Here is a 21,136-nt window from a genome sequence, read left to right on the forward strand (position 1 = left end):
TATGTTTGCCAAATACTCTGCTAGTTTTCCAATTAAAAGTAATTTTGTGCTTCCTAAAACTTTTATGGAGCAACCAACTCAATTCAATTCAACTCAATTCAATTAGTAGGGTCCATTAAGGAGGGTTATTGAGTGAACTTTTAATATACAGTGGAAACATTTTGAAACAATATAATGGCTCAATATATTTTATTATACTTATTAATTAACTGTTCTTAAATCAGCTAAAATTAGTCTGTAAAATCTAACTTTCAGTGCAATTATTTTCACTATTAATGTAATTTTCACAGAATTCCGTAACATTGTCCACACTTCATTTTTTTTAGAGTGGAAGAGTTCTTACCCTATTGACTTTAAAGTGCCAAAAAAGAGAAAATACGCCTTTGCGTAGCATCACCTGTGCTGATGCTTGTACCAAACGATATTTCAAAGGATGAGGCGAGGCTAAGAAGGCACCTCACTCTCACTATTACACCATGAACCAACAACTTCTGAGATTCCACAGGCTGATGGTCCAAAATTTCATGTTCCTACCAAAATTTTAGGAATGCTTGATATGAACACGAAGTTGCAGAATACAACTTGGAACCCCTGCACACATTTTCGTGTTCCTGTGTCATATGAACATCAATGCCAGTAGCAGAACCCAACAAACAAGGAACAAAGAAAGTAGATTCTATGCAAATTCAGGAAACAAGATAATATTTGCTTTATAGACCTACTCATTTTTTTAAAAAACGCTCTGTTTAAAAAAAGAAAAAGAATAGGTTTACATGTTCCACCACTATGATTAGAGGAAATGTGAAACTTTGGGAGCTGAATCCAACTCCCATCAAATGAATAGATTTTTTTTTCATTATTTCTATGAGAGTTTGACAAGACCTGTAGCTACTACAAGGGTTTTTAAATATGTTTGTAATGTTTGACTGTGGAACAGATTTTAAGGCAGATGATTTTTATCAGGTTCTAGTACAAAATATCTCAAAAATATTCCAATGGACCCAGCCGGAATCTTGGCAAAGAAACCACTTTATACTCTGAATAGGAAGCAAGACATTTTGTCCTACAGCTCGTAACATAAAAACAAATACTCCAAAAGTAGGAATGGAGAAGATTCTATGAAGATTAAATTCAATATAACTAATATTTATGTTCTTCGTTTCCTTACAATACGATAAAAGAGAAAACAATGTAAATTTAGGGATTATTACGATTATAGTTGTGATCTTACCTGTCCAGAAATATACTATTAGTAGATATGGCACTTAGTCATTACTGAATCATAACCCTGTAGTAGTTTTGTATCCTTTATGGCTGTATAATTATTCAGGTATTGACCAGGGAAAAATATAGATAATAAAATAAGTAGTCTATTTGATTTATAGGGAGATTCAAATCTAGGTGAGCATATTTGAGCTGTTATGAATTACATCAGTGATTTCTACAGGGATCTCAGGGTCTAAACTGAAGCCAAATGACTTTGAAGCTTTGCACCTGCATCTGGATTAAGCACTTGAAGTTTCAAACTAGGATGCTCGGGGATCCTCTTTTACAGTCATACCAGTGAGGGTCGTGTTCTTGTCCGAGGAAACACTTGGCAGCTCCTGCTGTACAAAAGCCTGACATTTACTCAGGCAAAAACTCACTTTGATTTCACCAAGTGTTGAATGTGCATGGATCACAAATGGTGTTTTACAAATGGTACTGCAGAAAAGTGCAAATGATAACATTATGGAGTGCATGCAGACCATACTGAAGGTCCCATATACAGCTTGGCTATACTGGTGTCATCTCACTGATGCCAGTATCTTTCACCCCACATCAGGCTCTCACCCGGGAGCTCTCTCTTGTTTATATGCAGTGGGTATAATGCCTTAAACCAAGATAAAATGGCTTTTCTTTCCAGCTAAGTGCTTTCATATAAAGGCTTATTAATGAGAAGAAACACCGAAAACATTCAAAACTAGGCTGGTGTTGGAATTCACAGGAAAACACAGTTCTCTTTTCTTACCGTAGTTTTTTCTAGGCAGTGAAGCAGGTGGTGGTGCTGTGTTTCAAAGGAAGAGCCAGATTTGCTAACAAAGGCCTGTTCTTCTTCACTGGAGGACTGTTAATACATAAAACTCTGTATTATTCTCATTTGGGAACAAGAGGGCTCTTATCCAAATATTCGATCAGAACTAATCCGGATTGTACATGGTAGCATAACTGCAATGCTTCATCTACACAGTATAACCCAAATTATTTTGGACCTGAGTTCTCTTTTGCTTATTTATTTTTTAATCAAAATATTTTCTTTCCTTCCCTTGAACCTCCTTTTAAATGTTTGTATCTTAGTTTTTTTACGCATAGATGGAATGGTACCATTTACATTTGCAATCAACATGTAAGCTTTGAATGTTGAATCAACGCGTGCTTAAAATTATCATAAATTTAAGTGACAGTAATATACTTTTTTTTTTTTCCTGGGAATGTGCCTCATTTGAAGGAAATTAAACATAGTTGTCCTCTTGGGATCATTTCATAGTGCTAAAGAATTTGTGGTATTGCTGCTTACACAAAAATTCATGTCAGTGATCCCAATCTGCTGAGTTTGGAAAGCATATAGCAGATGTTACTGGCACAGAACGAAGAATTAAGTAGAAAGCATCCACTGTTTATTAATTGCTTTCATAATTATTCACTAGAAAGCAGAAAACTAGATGGGGGAGGAAGTGGGATAACAGGAAAGATTACAATTCGACTTCGGGATATTTTAAATCTGAATGGCAATTAAGCTATTTGGTGTCTTTTTAATTCAAAGATTTGAGTTCTTTCAAGCAGAAGAGGAAACGAGGGCTCTGCTGCTCATCTTTTGTGCCAGACCGGACGGGCAGGACAGCCCCTTCCTCCGCTTCTGGCTATAGGTTAAAGCGTTCAGCTTTTTAACACGTATTGAACAGAAAGGGCATAGAGGAAAGAAAGCCTTCCTGTATCCCTTGGGGAATTGCTTCAATGCCAGAAAATGACAGGGATAAAATACACTGTGCCTTCAGTCTTTCTCAGGTGGCAGCGGCTCCGAGCAGGACGCTCCTGCCCTCGTCCCGGCTTCCTCAGCACGGGTGAGGGGGGAGTTTGCTTCAGGTAACATTAGATTTTGATGCGTTTGTGGTTACCACAGACATTCTCCTTAGAGCAAAGCAGACACTTCCAGGGAAGGCTTTTCACTCTGCGACAACCCCCGGTGCAAACGGTGCCCTGGAGCCACCCCTTTCCCTCACTGACAATGAAGCCTGGTTTTGTCACCCATGTCCTACCTGCCTAAAGTCAAAGGAGATAAATCAAACCTACTTGCAGAAACTGTACTTCGTTAATGAGGTCTTCTCCAGGATCTAATTCTAAAAAATGTGGGTTACATTTGAATCCACCATTTCTATCTGGCCATTTCCCTCATGTTTTAATACCTTGTCATCGAGTCCCATAATCCTCCTTGAACAATAGTAATTGTCCAATTTATCCTTCCTTAATCTAGCTCTAAAGATAACCATGCCCAAAGGCCGAAGTTGGCTTGCCCTGGTGATGAATAGAATAAGCTACTACTGGGCTGTCATTAAGCTGTTTCTCTGGAGGTAGAGGGTATGAAAACATTACCTGCTGCAGCTGGTTACTCAGTAAGCCATTTCGTTTGCTCTGCATGTAGGCATTAGCACTCCCACTCTTCGCTGCACGAATTCGAGCAAGTCTGGCTTTCTGTGTAAACAGACAAAAGGAAGAGTGTCACTTATACTCATATCCATTATTCTGTTTATCCAAAACTGCTAATTGGAGTCAGCTGCTTGTGAATACCAGTATCACAACCACTGAATGGCTGCATTGCATCCGTCCTCCAGGAGGAGCAAATCAGAAGTGCCTTTCTGTTTAAAATGCAAATGGCAGAAGTTTTTATTTGTTTGCAGGCATCAGCTAATAAGAACAATGATTTTGGATAAGAGATTAGACAGATCAGCATGTAAGTGCCTCTATAATTTTTTTTTTTGCATCGTCACAACTGTGGTTCAGGAACATGGGCATCCATCTCAGCTGCTCCTGCAGTTAAAATCTCTTTAAATGGGAATAAATGGTTCAGAAAAACATAATATTGTAACTGCCGTGAGCTAGTTTCTCAGAGCCTCTGGGTTTTGAGAGTAGCAGAATGTGATAGTGTTTTTTATGCTGTCTCCCAGCTAAGTTTCTGAATGCTTGCCAGGCCTTTTAAAAGCCTTTTTTACCTCTTCATATCTATTGGTATAATCAGACTTAATACTTGTCGTCATTGGTCATAATCTGTCCATAAGCTGATTTTTCAGAGACTGCAGGTATCAAATTGCTGAGAGAGATCTGAGATTTCTCAGGTGAGCTTCATTGCTTGCGAAGGTGACTTCGATCCCAGAGCAGAAGGTGGCTCATGAGTGAAGGACGCTTTGCATCCATTGACTGTAGTGCCACAGTTGGAAGCCAACATCAGGGGAAATCATGAAGAAAAGACTCTCAAACAATAATATGGAAAACAGAAGTTTTTATGGGATTTCTAGGATGGCATCCTGGTTCTTTAATTTTTGTGGCTGGTTACATGTGTAAGAGGGAGTCTGGGTTTATCTTCTTGGTTAGGTTTCTGATTCCGAAAGCCAAATGCTGGTTAACATCTGTAATTCAATGGTAGCTGAAGCATAGAAGGAGATACAGTGAAGAACCTGAAAAACTGACTTTGAGACATTAACAGAGATTTCATTTCTGATAATTAGTCAGTGCATATTTTAAGAAAATAGGGGGAGCATTTTTCCCCTCTCTCCCCAATTTCTGTGGCATTAAATGTCAGCAAGAAGTGACTGAGAATCCCTGAACACTTAGAGAGAAGCAGCCTGGTCACTGCAGACGCCACATCTCTCTGACATGATTAATAATTAACTGACTATAAGGAATGACTCAACACCATGCTTCTTTGCAATCACAGCCTCAAACTTACAGAAGATCTTCTCAACAGCAAGCCAAGAAATTAATGACAGCTAACAGAAAACATGTCTAGAATCTGGCTTATGTTATATGTCATGTATTTGTTATCTTTTAATTGTTCCACAAGAAAATAAGATAATGCTGTGCATGTGTGCCTCACTGAGACAAAAAGATCACATGAGAAGTTGTTGCCTGATTTTGTGATATATTGGCCATTTTAGATTAACACATTGGTTTATCACGTTCCCCAGAACACACAGCCTTTCCAGCTATGCAGTTAATTCATCTTATTCTAGTGGTAAGGAGTGAAGTGCCCGGACCACCTGCAGAGTGCTTCTGCACAGGTGAATTCCTACTTTCTCCTTCCTCCTGTTAGCACTGAAAGGACACCTACAGCCCCAGACTCTGTCACCCTGAGTGGGTCCCCAGAGGCTGGACTGGAGGTAAATGTTCAGGCAGGACTCTTTCACTGAGCACCATGGCTGACCAGCCCCAAGCAGCCTGATGTGCTGCCCTGAGCCACCAGGAGGGCAACACACTGGCCTGGCCTGGGGTCTCCAGGGCCCAGCCAGTTGGGGAATGGTCAACAGCTCCAGCCCTCTGGGCTCACATGGGCTCCTTGGTGGCAAATCCAGGGGCGACGATGTGGTTAGGGCTGAGTCCTCAGGTCTGGCAATCAAAAATACCCTTGGGCAGGCAGAAAACAGGTTATTTTCAAGGTGGAGCTCTTCAGATGCAACACCAGCATGATGGGCTAAAGGCTGGGGGAAGAGCTTTACCTGCACTGCAGAATGCAGTCATGGCTTAGGACATGTGCACTGGGTTACGTTCATAAATATATTAAGGGTCTCTCTTAGCACTACTCTTTAGCCTTAGGAGCTTGAGATGCCTTAGAGATGCCTCTGCAGGGTGTAACATGGAGTCTCATAAATAAGTGATTTCAGTCAGAAATGTTTTAGCTGTGGTACTTTTCCGAGTGCTCTTTATCAAGGGAGATTCATTAGATTTAATGAACAAAGATTTTACATACATTAGTTATGCTTTTCTTTGAGCATGCATATTCATTTTCTCTTTCAGTGACTGAAACTAATGATGGTGCAGCATCATTTAATAAAGAAATATAAAAAATGCAGTGGTTCATCAGACTATCTTAATATATCAATTTGCTACAACACACATAATATGAAGGTTGTACTTTCCATGCGAAGATTTCAAATTGCTTTGCAAATATGGACTTATTGCATCTTAGAAAGCTTTTGTGAGGTGGAAAGAAATAGCTTACATCTTTATAACTGGGACTTATTCAGGTGGACTGAATTTACATCACTTACCAAAGGGAAGACAATGAATCTGTTAACAAGACAGGAACCAGATATTGTGACTTCCATCCTTATACTTCAGCTTACAGAAAATACTCCTGAAACTGGAGGTGTTTACAAATCTGTTAAAGTGATAAGATTTCTTTTCCCTGCTTCTGCCTGATTTATATCAGAGCCTGTAGCATGAGTAGTCTCGTGACTCCTCACATTTCCTATCAAGGAACCATTAAAAGCTCGTGTCAGCCACAGGATTTAAGGGCTGTGCACTGGGGATTGAATTCCCATGAAGGACACCAAAATGATGTGATGACATCAGGAAAACTGTGATTACAGAAGAACTGTATTTTCCTTTAGTCTGCAAACTGCATTCTCTGTCACGTCCAACAGAAAGGGAGTGATAATTGCCCCTTTCGAAGGGGCAAAGCCCTTCCTAACTCTCCCCTTTCATGAAATATCTAGCAAAAAAGAAAGGAATAAGTTCTTCAGCAGTAGATTATCTTCTTTGCTGTGAATTTTTCCCTGTTAGTCATTGATTATGAAACCTTGGTTTTGGCAATTTTAACGTTGTTTAGGACAAAACCAATGTACCTGAAATACAAGTATTTTACTTACTCTGATGAAATTCCACCATAATTATCTCATCTGAAACTTCCTAAAGAAATTGATCACCATCTCTGTTTTTTATAGTATCCCTTGCAGTCGCACTGAACTTTCATTTTGAATGCATTCCCTTTTTTTCCAGTCTCAAATTTTGCAACTTAGAGGTGGATCTTTGTGACTGCATTTACAGAAACCTTACAAAGAGAAAACACTGTTATTCAACAACAGCTAGTGCTGTCAGTTTGTAGAAATATAAACATTTATTTTCACAAGGTTCTAAATAGTGCTAAATGCAGCACTGTGGGGTATTTGCAACACCCAGCTTTTAGCACTCAAGATGACCTCAGCTGTCCAGCTGTGTTAAGAGAGAGATTTTATCAGGAACACTTTGGAGCAGGGCTTACTGGGGTACTGGGAATAATTTTTGGCACGAGCCTCTCTTCAGTTTGCTATGCAAGAAGCCTGGGTAGTCTAGGTAATTTAGTACTTAGCTCCTGTTGTCTCTCTTCTGCTACTCTCCAGGCTACATAACTATCTTACTATCAAAACTCAAAAATTACTAATTACTCACCTCATGGTTATTATTTTTTTTATCTTGTACAATTATAAGAATTCCTTCACAGTCATTCTGTGTGTACTTGTTTTGGTTGGGATAGAGTTAAATTTCTTCACAGCAGCTGGTATGGGACTAAGTTTTGGATTTGTGATGAAAACAGTGTTGGTAACACGGGGATGCTTTAGGTAGTCCTGAGCAGGGCTTACACGGCATCAAGGCCCTTTGGCTTCTCAGGCTGTCCCACCATTAAGTTGGCTGGAGGTGCACAAAAGGCTGGGAGGGGACACAATTGGGACAGCTGACCCCAGCTGACCAAAGAGATATTCCGTGCCACATGACATCATGCTCGGCAGTAAAACTGGATGGGGTTGGAGGTCGGAAGGGGCTGCCGTTGCTCTGAGACAGGCTGGGCATCAGCCAGTTGGTGGTGAGCTATTGTTTTCTTTTGCATTGCTTGTTTTTCTTGGTATTGTTTCCTCCCACCCTGTCTGTTGTTCTTCCCTCCCCTCTCTTTTTAAAAAAACATTAAACTGTCTTCATTTTAACCCATGAGTTTTTGCATTTTTACTATTCTGATTCTCTCCTCCATCCCACTGCAGGGGTGTGAGCGAGTGGCTGGGTGGTGCTGAGCTGCCTGTCAGGGTTAAACCACAACTCCGTGGCTCCTACAGAGATGGCCAAAATAGTTCAAAAATCATTTATGTTTTTGTTTACATCATTTTTTCTTTGGCCGTTCATATATCCATCTTACACATTTGCTTTCAAACAAAAAATCAGGCCCACATTTCATGCTCTGATTTTCTAATTTTCAGTAATTACAAATAATTGACTTCAGATTAGCTGACAATAACTTATAGGATGTCAACATGCAGCAGAGAAGAAAATGCTGTTTACTTTGTACATTAATGGGTATGGAATTAAATAAGGTGCATATATTTGTTGAGTTGTGCTTTGCTTTCACAATCTATTCAAATTATTGTTCAGTAAACACAAGTTTTACATGCTTTTTTGCTAAATTAAAAAATCTTGGGTAAGTTATTCTGTTAATTACGTCTCTGCAACCCCACTGAGATTAATAGCCCATCTTGTTTAAAGAAGTCATAATGGCTAGCAGGGTTCCCTCCTGCAAACGCTCAGCTCTAGACCGACAGGTGCTTTAAGCAGTTGTTGCAATGTATCCTAGAACTATTATATTTATCTAGTAACTAATTATTCATAACTTGACAGATAAATACATCATGTACAATCAATAAATGATAAAGCCAAGTCAATTCTCAGGATATATTTTGCTATGTAAATGTAAAAGACCATACTCACATGAAAGATTCAGGTTTAATTTTATGTATTGAAACAGATTTCTGAGTTGATAGTTGCTTGAGTGTTCTGTTCAGGCACCATGCAAAGTCACTCAAGGGAGAAGGTGCTTGGGCAACTAAAATTGAGGCTCCTCCAGGTAATGAACAATAATGGGCAGATGGACCAGCATTTAGGACTTGCTGGCTAAAAAGATATAAGGTTTCTGCCTTCAAAAGATGCAGGAAGATAGATTTATGTAAAACAGGGAAGGCATCTAGCAAGGAATGCTTCTTTCAGGGTAAGGAGGACATTGTCATCATAAGAGCTGTTGCAATACGCTAGGATGGAGCTTTTCAGCCAAGATGCCATGGAATGGCCAGGCACCTGTTCCAAGAGGGAAGCTGAGACTCCTCCTTTCCCCTTCCTGTGCTGAGAATCATCCCAGCGACTCTGACACTGTGAAGGTCTAGCCGTACCTTAACCTTTGATACCTATCAAATATGGATCAGGAAATTGTATCCAAGCTTACCTAAACCTTTCTTTTTCCTTTCCTCTCCTCTTTCCTCGTTTCTTTTCCTTTACACATGGACCAGTCACAACACATCTGTCATAGCTTTGACACTTGAAGGCACTGATGGGCCACCAAAATAACTTGGCCTCTTGAAGTCGTCTCTAGCTGAGAAAAGCTCCACAAATAGGATTCTTCAAAACTGTCTCAGTTGTGATAAATCTGCTTCAGGAAAAGGCATAGTAAGACTACCGAGCATAATTAGTTCTGCCCCGAGTTCTAAAATCTATTTTGGCTTATTTATTTATTTGTTGTCAGGATAGGTCAGATCCTTGGACCTTATTATCTGATAGAAGAAAATATTCTGATAAGCAGAGGTGATTTTTATATTTTTTATTTTACTTTTTGGTTTGTTTGTTTTTGTTTTTGTTTTGTTTATATTGAGGTATCTCTTACGATAATGTATTTCCAAAAAGAAAGAAACAAATAGAAACAAATAGAGTTGTCTAATCTTGAATGATAGAACTCAGTAAATACATCTACTCATGGCTCTCGAACAAATCTAATGTAAGTGACAAAATTTTTCTGCTGAAAATTTCCAGTGCTCCTGAGACTAGATTTCGGCTTTTCAGTGGAGAACTTTCTCTTGAGTTTCCTTACAGCCCGAATGTTTTGTCATGTCTGAAGATTACCTTGATTAAATTCTGTATGAAATATTGATAAAGTAAGATGAACAATTCAAATACCCAGCTCTATCAGATGGAAGCTGTTGTAGCCAGCAGGAGGTACCATCACCTGCATGGGTTCATGCTGTGCTCCATGAAAAAGCACCTTCTTTCAAGCTTCTGTTCTTCAGCCTTAGAGAATAGAATTAAGGTTGGTGCCTAGGGAAATGTTTATTTAAGAAAAGTGTATAAATCTTCTATTGTATTGAATGAAGAAGGAATTTCAAACTTCAATAATGTGACCTTTTTGCTTGAATATTTTTATACAACACAGCAGAACCTTCCTGTGAAATATAAGGCTATATTTCATAGCTAAATACTGCTAGATATGGACTATACAGTACCCAAGAAGTTCTTCTAGTTGATTTTTTTTAGTCTGTCAGAGCAATATTCAGTTCAACATCTCAGTCATTTTAGATTGACAGAGATTAACTTTGCAATAGGAGATAACAATGAAACACACATCCAGTGCTAAATTAATCAGACCTCAAAGTCATTTTCTCCAAAGCAAGAAGGGCATAAACACAGTCAGAGGAAATCTCTCATTCTCACTTTTGGCATTGCTCTGGGGAGCAGAGGAAAAGACGCTTGGCAGGATTGCCATTTATCACTTTATATTCCTGTTGGAAGCATACAATGAGCTCACTGTTTTGCAAGGAGAAAAAGTCAGTTATTAACTCAGGCAGTTTCTATTCAGGAAGAGATTATGGAGAATAGCAGCCAGCCTGCCAATCTAATTTTTGCAAGGTATTTTCTTGTGTCCATCTCCTTTTCACTGGCAAGTGTAAAGCAGGCATAGAAAATTTTATTTCATGACAGGCAGTAGGAGACAGTTTCTATCTGAAGTAAGGCTGATTGTGTCTGCAGTTGTTATGAAAGCTCAGAACAGGCACATGGATTGCTGGGATCAAGCAGATCTGTTATCCATGACAGGCGCAATGCTTGGAGGCACAGTAATGAAGCACTGTGTTCTGGCTGATACATACTGTTCCTTCTCTGTCTGCTGCCATTACGCAAACAGAAGTGGAAAAGTTCTCGACAAAAACAATGTAGTGTAGAAGTGATGTGTTGTCTCCATGTTCCAGCTGTGGGACAGGGGAATGCACAGCTGGAACTAGCATGTGGGTCAAAAAGGCATGGAAAACGCTGTGCAGAATTAGTAGAAAGGTCATGTGTGGTATTTGGACTGCTGAAACAGCCTATATTTGAAGTCAGGTTTCTAGACAGGTGTGACATTTCTGTGATACATCTGGTTTCTTTTATGGTCATTTTCCTCAAGTGACAGCATTTTTCCAAGATGTGGCCACTAAAGGGTGCAATATCTTCAGCCTGGGCCTATGGCTGACTTTCTTGGCCATGTTCCTCTGTTTCTCCTGATTTTAAGATATTCTGGGGATGGTACCACTGTGTACATCTGCTTCACTTCCTTTTTAATGAAGAAATCAGTCAAAAAGTGGGCCAGAAAGAAACACACAAACATTTCTTATCTTTAAATCTGGTGCTGTTGTTTGTATGAGGTAGACTGTGGGTGCCTGTGTTCCCTTGTTTATGTATTATATGTCATCATTGGAGACTCAGGACCTCTGAAGAGAGGCCATGGGACCACAAAAACCCCAGGTGGTGACACTTCAACCTTGGCAATCTTGCAACCTTCCAACTGCCACCAGCAGATGAGCAGAAGCCTCTTGGCTCCTCTATCAGGGCTCCAGCTGCCGATGGAGACCATCTGAGCTGCTTAGCATCACAGGGTTGGGTGAAGTGGATTGAGAGTAGGACATCGGCAGTGATGTGGAAATGAAGACGACTGTCCAGGCTTGGATGCATCTCTCCTGGTCGATAGTTCTTCCTAGCTCCTGACCTTGCCTGGACGGGTCAGGGAGGGAAACTGTCTTGTTGTAGAGCTAGTTGATAGTGCTAGTGGGAGACTCAGCAAATCAAGGAAGCTGGAAAAACAGACTTTTGCTTTCAGCTTTTCCTGGTTAAGCTCTTTTTCTGAAGCCTTTTAAGCAAAATAGAGCTGAGGAGACAAGTTCCCCAATAATCAGATCCCCCAGGGACTGAACCTGAGAATTAAACACATGGATTAGTGAAGCAGGCTGTTAGGACAGACATTAGAAATCATTATTAGGGGTTTTCTTTTTTTGGCTATCTTCTTCCTCAGAAGATTCTGGTGGGAAGTCTGCCTGAAAAATACAGAAAAATCTTCAGTGGATGGCACTGAAGCTATTGCCTGAAAATACTAGATCTAGTCTAATAAGTAGGATAAATCACCACAATAACAGATTTGTAAGTTTTGACAGAAAAGATAAAGGAGCTTTTTTTTTTTTTTCCTCCACAAAAAATAACGACATATTTGCACCTGGGACACGGGCTAGGCATGTAGCACATATATATAGTAGTTCTCTTGCTAAGAAACCAAACTCACTTTCAAAGGCATGACACATCGAAAGGTCATATTTAATCTATTGTTCAACAACAAAAGGAGAAAAATTAGGAGCCCACCTTTTGTGCCCTGCGCTTGTCTGCTCGTTGATTCTGATGGTAAATACGGCTAAAGTTGGAGACAATTACAGGAACAGGCAGAGCGATGACTAAGACCCCACTCAGGGAGCATATTGAACCAAAAATCTTGCCAGCTATTGTCTTCGGCACCATGTCACCATACCTGGGTTAAAGAAAACAAAACATTTAGTAAAGGCAAAATCTCTTATAAGTATTGAATTTCAAGATGAATTAAGTGCACAATGGATTTTACTTCTCTTGCAAATAATAATCGCTGCATACAAGTAATGTTTTATACACATAAGCATACATACACACACAGCTTGCCCAGTGTTCTGCACACATAATTATAATTTCAAGCTAATGTTGGGTGTCCTGTCGATCAAATTGTGGGCATCTTTCTTTCACCTGCTCTAGTCTCGCAGGCTGCCTCTGTTGCAATGGAGAGAAACTCACCTTTCTAAGGAAAAAAACCAAAATCAGTGTCAAAATTAAGTCTTTATGCTGTTTGTGTGTTGGAAGAACTCATCACGTTCCATTGGTAAGATCGTAGGGAGAACACTTGGTAAGTTAGATACCAAGCTGAATAATCTGTTGTCTCACTAGGTTGATATAGAACTTTCATTTAGGAAAGTAGTACAATTTTGGAACACGTTGCCCAGGAGATCATGGACTTTCTATCTTTGGAGATTTTCAACACTTGGCTAGACAAAAGTATGGCTGACCTAAGCTACTGTTGTTGATAGGCTGCCTGTGAGTGAGAGGCCAGACTAACTGGCCTCTGGAGGTCCCTTCTACGGTCTAGCCAAAAGCAAACACAAAAAATTCAAGCCACAAACAAGAAACCAAACAAATTCTAACCGTGAATCCCAGCAGTACTCAGAATTACTAGGGCTACCAGCTTGCTTGATGCTGCTGGCTATTGTTTTGTCCAGCAAGTAAGAACATAGTGCTGCTTAAGGACATAGAGGCACTCCAGCTCTTTGTGCTCTGTAGACTGTCGTATTCTATAGACAAGTATGTAACTACATACTACAGAGTTGAATAAAGAGATAAAGTACCTTCTGATACCCTTCTGTTTTAATTTTACTGGAATTTAAATTATTACTAGACTTTGATTGTAGCACATGGGTTTAATATGTTTGAGAGCAGAGACATAGAACAATTCCTATTGCAAAGAATTTAGAAACTGTTAACACAAGAAAAGGTAAGAAATAAAACTGCAGGAGGGGCAGTGTTTGGAAAATGCTATCTGGAAAACAAAACCTGTCTGTTGAGCAGGAACTGGAAAAATAATACAGAAGATGGGAAGGTACAAATTTTGCACCTAATCATGAGAAGGAGGCGATATCCAATGATAGAGAATCTATATGGGGTTAGAGAACACCTTCTAGCAATGAGAGCTCAGCATATGTCAAAAGGAGATTATGTATCACCTTGTAGGTGAAGATGAATTTTGCATTTTGTATGCAAGATAAGACGAAGGTTTTTAATGTAAATATTCAAATAAATTGTCATCCAGGAAGATACAATATAGATGATCAAGTCTTAGAATATTGTCAAAGATTATGTTGTATAAAATAAATGTTTAGTTGCTTTACAAAGTACGCCCAAGCGTAAAATATTCACAGGAAAAAATACATTAATATTTCTACCAATAAAGCCCCCCCCACTCTGTTCAATATTTGAATGCTATTAGTTTTTGATTTTGTGACATGTAGGATTGGATTAAAAGATATAATGTAGTAGAATCCATCTTCTAAATTATTAATATAGCTGGTCTTAATTACAAGATATATAGAACTTGAAAAATACTGGAAAGAAAAACATGCTTTCCTTCTCATCAACACTTGCACCTTACAAAACAGGCATTTTTGGTGCTTGTGTTCCTAAAGCCAGAGCTGACTGTCAGCTGTCAGGAGTGATGCATGCCCAGCTGTTCTTGCCTTTGAGCAGGGAAGTGGATAAATGATCTTTCAAGCTCCCTTTGACAAATGGGATCCCCAACACCTAAGCCCACTTTTTTCAGGTGGAGCAGTGAGGAGAGCAGTGGGCATGGGGCCAGGGTGGTGAGCTTAGAAGTCCAAGGATTGCACCACCGGTAATCATTGCTGGTTTACAGTATTTGTTACTGTTTTACTTCATCTTCTAGATACAATCTAAGCATTTTCTTAAATTGAATCAAAGTTTATCAACAGAAAGCTATTTAAAAGGCAACATATATTTACATACACCTGATGCAGTCAGATCTTGGATCACGAAATTTACACATGCCCAGTACAAATGGAACAGATCTTTTAAAACACATTTGTAAACTTCTATTTAGATGCCTGTCACTTGAAATGTGGAATTACTGAACCTTCATAAGCTCACATTGTCACTGAGGGCTGCTGTGGACAGGAGGCATTTCTGGCTCTAATTAATTTGAAGTTGCTCAGGGATATAGTTCATCCTGTTGATAATGTGACACTGTAACTACGTGAATTAAGTGGAGACGGATGCTTTAGGCGTGGTGACAGGAACTATTAGCTGTTCCATCGCTAACATTTCAGTATTTATGTGTGGACCTACCTACTGATATAGGGAGATGTCTTTTCACAGTATTTCAGTGTTATGGAGTGAAATAGGAAAATTATGATTGTTTGATGCATGAGGGTATTTTGCAATATTTTTCTTACCTTCTGGGCAAAATGACGGGTAGATAGATATACTGCTTACTTTAAAATAACTCGCTTTTGTTTATTTTTCTATTTTGGCTAGAATAAGTTGTAGTTCAGTGACATTTTCCAAATGTAAGGTTGTTTGTCCATTTTTTAGTGCTCATAATATCTTTCACATCATGAGCAACTCTTACATAATTAGTTTTTTTCCTGTCGATAAACTCTGTGTTGGAGATGTTTAAATAAAATTACAGTCAGAAAAAATGACTTTGAAGAAATTAGCTTTCCTGCACAGATTAGAAACATATTTGCTCAGTTTTGTGACAAAACAGAGTATTTACTACGTTTACCCTGGTTAGCCTTGTTCTCCTTGGGGATAGTGACACAGATTTTAGTCTAGTGTAGGCACGAGCAGAATTGTTAAGGAAGTTCCTACTGCAGGATTAAACATTACCTTTAGTTATACCTCATAAATCACCAAATACCACCAGTGGAAGCAGATGACAAAATTAAGTGAAAATTTCTTACTTTACCTCACCTGTAATTGCTTTCTTTCTTGAAAAGTCTAAACCAAAAAAGAACATAACTCCATTTTCCCAGTTGTTTGTATTCAACAGGTGACAGACCACATTTGCATATTTTATTCCTTATTGCAAGGGAAGACTGCAAGCCAGTGGATTCCCTTATTTTGCAAATACTGGTACTTTCTAAGTACTGACCTAAGTAATGTGGGCACAATTTCTTAGTGCTTTGCATGACAGATTCAGGGGCATGAAATGCAGCTTGAAACACATAAAAAAGCTGAGTAATTGTAGGATCTTGGGAAGCATGAAGTTATTTGGGTTTACGAATGCCCAATCTGTAAAGTAAGCATTGCCATGTCAGTGCTTACCTGTGGACATCCACCTACCAAAGCAATACTGCTTTTCTAACTGAAGAGTGACATATATCTGATGCTGAAAAAAAATAAGTGTATGTTGGAGGATAAAGTAAGTAATAATAGAAAACGTAATTTAACAATATTTTTCTGTATGTTTTACAGATCAGAAATTCATCTTTGGAATAGTTTCAGATAGAAACACCCACACACACACGGTGGTGACCTTTACACCAAAAATCTGAAATTGTAGGACATATGTAGTAGGAATAAATCTAGGATGGACATTTTTACAAGGATGAAGTAGTTTAGGATGATACTAACAGATACACGCAAGGAAAAAAATTGCCACTATTCAAAAAAACTAGCTGCAATAACGTTTACTGACACTAGAGGGCATAAACGCCATTAAAAATAAATGCAAATGCAAAAACATTTTTAAATACGTGTTACAAATACATATGCCCTCTCCCACCTCCTTCGAATTTATTTACATTCTTTATAAAATATTGCATTGATTGAGATCTGTTGTCTGCTCCCATCTTATTTGCTGAAAATGAAAGGTAGTAACACTTCTGCTTTCAAACATTTAAAACATGTCAGAAAATAATGGAGTTGTAAAATAAATGAAAAGTCATTAAAATTAACTTGGTAATATTTATTTTAAAAACGTGGGAATTTATGACCAATGAACAATGAAAACAGCACAAAATCCATGGAAACTAAACAACCTTTGTAGAAGCCAGCACGGCGCTTTTTTTTTTCTTCTTTCACGTGTGGGAGACAAATCACATTTCCCAGTGGGTTTAGCGTGTCATCCAGGCAGAATTCAAGCTTTTTGCACTGGAGGTGATTAACAGAATGGTGCCCTGCCTCTCCAGGACCAGGTCTATCCTCCCATCCTCGAGCTGCTCTCTTGCTCTGGGCAGAGTGGTGCTTTACCCACCTGAGTGGGATGATGATGGTGATGATGATCATGATGATACATCTGCCCTCTTGCTTCCCTCTCAGCTAATGGCTGTTTCCTGCTCTCCAGGAGCTGCAGGCAGAGCTCCAGAGGCTGCTCTGGTGAGACTCTCAGCGAGGATTATACAGATGCTCATCAGCCCATGCTTTTAGGCAGCCAGCCACACAACTGGGCACGGGCTTACGTGCCAGCAGAGGGGAGAAGGCAAGAAAAGCAATTCCCAGCCTCTCTGACATTAACAGTAATCATGATGAATCTGTAGCCTCACCTAGGTCTTAAAATAGCCTAATGATTTTGGAAAAGTAATTTCTAATAATACAAAATATTGCTGTTAGTGTGAGATGCAGAACATTACACAGTTTATTCCAAATTTTATTCCAGCCTAGGGAGATTCTGCATGGAATTGCAAATAATCTTCCCGTCTGCTTTTATCGCTGCAAAGGGCCTTCTGTTGCAATTGCCCTGTATTCTGCTCAGTAGTGATGGACGTGGTCCCCTCTGGGGTCCGCAAATGTTCCTCCAAGAGCTGGCCAGAATGGTCGCTCATGAATGATGAAAACCACATCTGCTTCTCAGGAGTGGCAGCGCTCCCTGGGCTTCCCAGGAAGAGATTCAAACTATTGCTGCTGCACCTGGCTGAGTTTGCAGTTTCTGAAATACAAAATTTCTAACGAAATTCGGGGATTTTTTTCTGCATGTGCACCAGGGCTTTTATCTAAGAAGCTTAAATAGATTTGTAAAAGTGGGCTTCAGTACTTAGAAGCAAAAAAAAAGGAACTTTTGCACAGAAAAATTAAAAGACTTGCCCAAGGAAACAATCCCAGTTTCTTGTACTCAAGACAGACATCAATATAACCAAATTCCTTCTGTTTTCACTTACCATAAAATATTAAACCCCAAATGGTAAAAAGTATCTTTTTTTCTTTTTATTTTTTTGGTCATCTTTCCCTCACTCCATAGGAAAACCAACATCCTAGCTGTTCCCGAGTTGCTGCAAAGCATCACAGAAATATGATACCCGGTTCTTGTTGTACAGGGGCTATTTAAACCACAGTTCGGCTGACTCCTAACAGCTACATTGCAGTTACACAGACATAGTGCTAAGGTGGCGTTTTGTTTTGTTTTGTTTTCCTCAGACTTCAGAGGCTAAAATAAGCATGTTTGTTTTTAGGAAAAAGAGAATATTTCTGAACGGATCAGACACTTTTTATTACTAAGAAAAGCAACACAGCAGAAAAACTATTCTCGATGCAAAAGTTTCAAGCCGCCTTTCCTAGTGTTACCTAAATGTGGTGGTGCTCACAACACACTGGCCGTCATCCAGAGTCATAGGTAAAAACAGGCCTTTTTTAGAGCTTGGGGGCAAAGGGAGCTGTGCACAACCTTTCACAGGGTATCAGGCTTCTGCAGCAAGTGCAAGTGCCCTCATGTTGCATGGCTCCCGCGGGCACCCGAGCCCTGTCGTGCCGAAAGGTGACACTGAGAACACGAAAATCACTGCTGAGGGTCTCTGGCCACTGAGGAAGGCATTGGCTTATGCTTCCAAATCCCTTTTTGGCTTTTTTTTTTTTTTAAAATGATGTAACATCGTGGCCCGTTATGGACTACCTCAGGATTGAGGCTTCCAGCACCATGTTCTGTGACAGAGGCATTTACCTGGTGAGAGATCTACCATGTATTTGGTGGGGTTTTATGCTTAGTACAGTGCTTAGTACATCAGCAATAAAATTCATCAGCTGGATTGCCACTCGCTCCAGAAGAAGGAGTGACTGGTTAAGCCCTGCCTTTGTGCTATCACAGAGGTGTGAATTAACCAATCTCAATTAATTCCCTTTGCAATAAGGCTGGCTCTAGGACTAAGCAGATATGCCTCAAGGGACCAAATATCAGTTAACCACTTTGACCTCAAGATCAGTTAAAAAAAGGCCGTCAGTGAAGAATATAAACTATCCATTTTGAGAGCAGAAAAAGAAGTGCTACATGTAAAACAGTATTATAGAGTCGTCAAATTATATCTGACAATTGCAAAATGGTGTCCTTGTCTAAGGAGGGTGCTGTAAATTGTTATAAAGCTGTTCCCTAGAGCTTTCAAGCTGCTTGGTGACTAAATGCTGGCAACTTGACACTAATTAGTCATTTATTTCAACATTACATCCAAACTCAGATAATTTAAATTGCTACTGGTAATAAGTTCAAGTAGAATTTCAAAATAAGCATTTCAACTGTGTCGCCTTAAGGATTCAACCTGTACATTTTTAAAACACCACTGTATGTGAATGTGAAATGATCCAGGGCTAGATATGGAAGACTGAGACAGAAGTAAAAATGTCTTCATTTCCTAAAATCATTGTTAGTCCTAAGAATACTATATCTAATTAACATAGAATTCATTTATTACTTTGTTGTATTACTTCAGAATTTCAAGTCTTTAAGATACCATGGTGATAAGCAGAGAATAAATGCTTGGCTGCATAATTATTCATAAGAAGATACAAATGATTACAGGAAGAATATACTTTTCCTCTGTCACTCAGATACTTTGCGTTTTCTGGAGCCTGATGTAGACATTCCCCTTTTTTCATTCTGTTTTATGTGAAGCCAACAGTAACTCAAAGAAAAAAAAAGACAATTTGATCTTTGCCCTTGCAATTCTGACTTACTTCTCTAAGAGAAAATGTTCCAAGGTCTTTGGTGCTAAAAATCAATGACTCGTATTACTTGTTTAGTCAGGACCTAATTTTTTAACAATTCTTTTGTCAGTGCATGCACCCACAGACAAGTAGATAAATAGGATGAACTGACCAGGTCTTTCAAGGCTTAGAAATAAACAAAATAATACCAGTAACAGGTCAGGTCAAGGCTTTACTAAGCCTAGTATACAGTCTCCAAAATTCAACCTGAAGCAAACAAACATATAGGGAAAAAGAGTAGGCTAAATACAGATGATAATATCCTTGAATGCTCTTCCATCCTCTAACTGCTTACAAATAACTCAAGAAGTACCAAAACTGTAATTTCTTCGTAGTTAGTGATCCTTAGTGGATCACAGTTCCACGGGCTTTATTTTGTCCCCTTAAATTGATGCACATTTTTGGCATTCACAACACTGTGTGGCAGTTCCCTGGTCACTGTCATTTTGACTATTCTGGCTGTGGTTCCTTGCTTCGTAGGATGCCTCCAACCAGGTCCTTTTACTCAAAAAAGCAGCCGGTGTGTGATCTCTAGCCACTCTCCTCCTGCTACTTGTCTTTTCATACCTATTTACCTTATGTCTTTCCTAGCCTGACGAGTCATACTCAGCTCGTACAGAATCTACTCTCTAATACACTTTTATACTATCTACAAGAAGGCAAGACCAGAACTGCACATGTTTTTCAAAGAAGAGGCATGTACAAGTTCAGAATAGCTTATTTTTTCTGGTTCCAACTTGAACAGCGAGCTGTTATTACTCACAATGTCAATATTTGATTTCTCACCCTTGTTATTTCTCAGTCCAAGTCTCTGTTGGTGGGAGCTGGTAAAATTTGCCTTACTTCCCCCCTCTATCACTGACAGAGGAAAAGGAGCTGTTAGACTTCTGGCACAGCATGGGGGTTTTGCTGACTGTCATGGCATAATTCTTACAAAATAATTGTTCAAATGGCATAGCTTGCCCAGGACCTCTGCTAATCAGAGAAAGAAAATGCACTCCTAGATTTTTATCAACATTTAGGTTTAAAGAAGTGCAGCTTTTTTTGTCCTGTGAATACAAATTTTTAGTGTTTTTTTTTTTTTCTTTTCCCCTGTGCTCTTTCAGAAAATCCTTTCTTGGGAGAACTGGACTAAAAAACAATACCAAATTAAGAGATAGTGTTTTGTATACCATGGAGAAGCAGGAGCCAGGATGAATGCACACTGATCCCAAACACTCTGCATTTTAAATAAATCGATACAAATACAGTAGAATGTAAAGAATTTCCAGCAGTTCCTGCTTGAGACATTAACCAGAAACAACACGAATATCAGGATATAAAAAAGGCCCACCTTCAGAAATACCACCATCTCTAGCCACTCTTCACATTAAAGATTAGGGGTGGAACATGGGCAATGCCTTCAGGTGAGAGTCTGGCCATAGGAAAGACTGAATGAAGAGCCCAAGGTACAGGTGGCAAATGAGAG

General features: G+C 39.2%; 1 protein-coding gene across 1 annotated transcript in view; it reads right to left on the reverse strand.

The window, feature by feature from the left end:
- The window catches only part of KCND2 (potassium voltage-gated channel subfamily D member 2), a 277,678-nt gene that overhangs the window by 6,734 nt on the left and 249,808 nt on the right, over positions 1 to 21,136 (reverse strand). The window contains exons 3-5 of the mRNA XM_065643664.1: positions 12,475 to 12,637; positions 3,631 to 3,729; positions 2,012 to 2,107 (exon numbers count right to left, since the gene is read on the reverse strand). Of these exons, the coding sequence (XP_065499736.1) occupies positions 2,012 to 2,107; positions 3,631 to 3,729; positions 12,475 to 12,637 (358 nt within the window). The remainder of the gene's footprint in view (positions 1 to 2,011; positions 2,108 to 3,630; positions 3,730 to 12,474; positions 12,638 to 21,136) is intronic.

Source organism: Caloenas nicobarica, chromosome 1 (genome assembly GCF_036013445.1).
Source record: "Caloenas nicobarica isolate bCalNic1 chromosome 1, bCalNic1.hap1, whole genome shotgun sequence".
Lineage (NCBI taxonomy): Eukaryota > Metazoa > Chordata > Aves > Columbiformes > Columbidae > Caloenas > Caloenas nicobarica.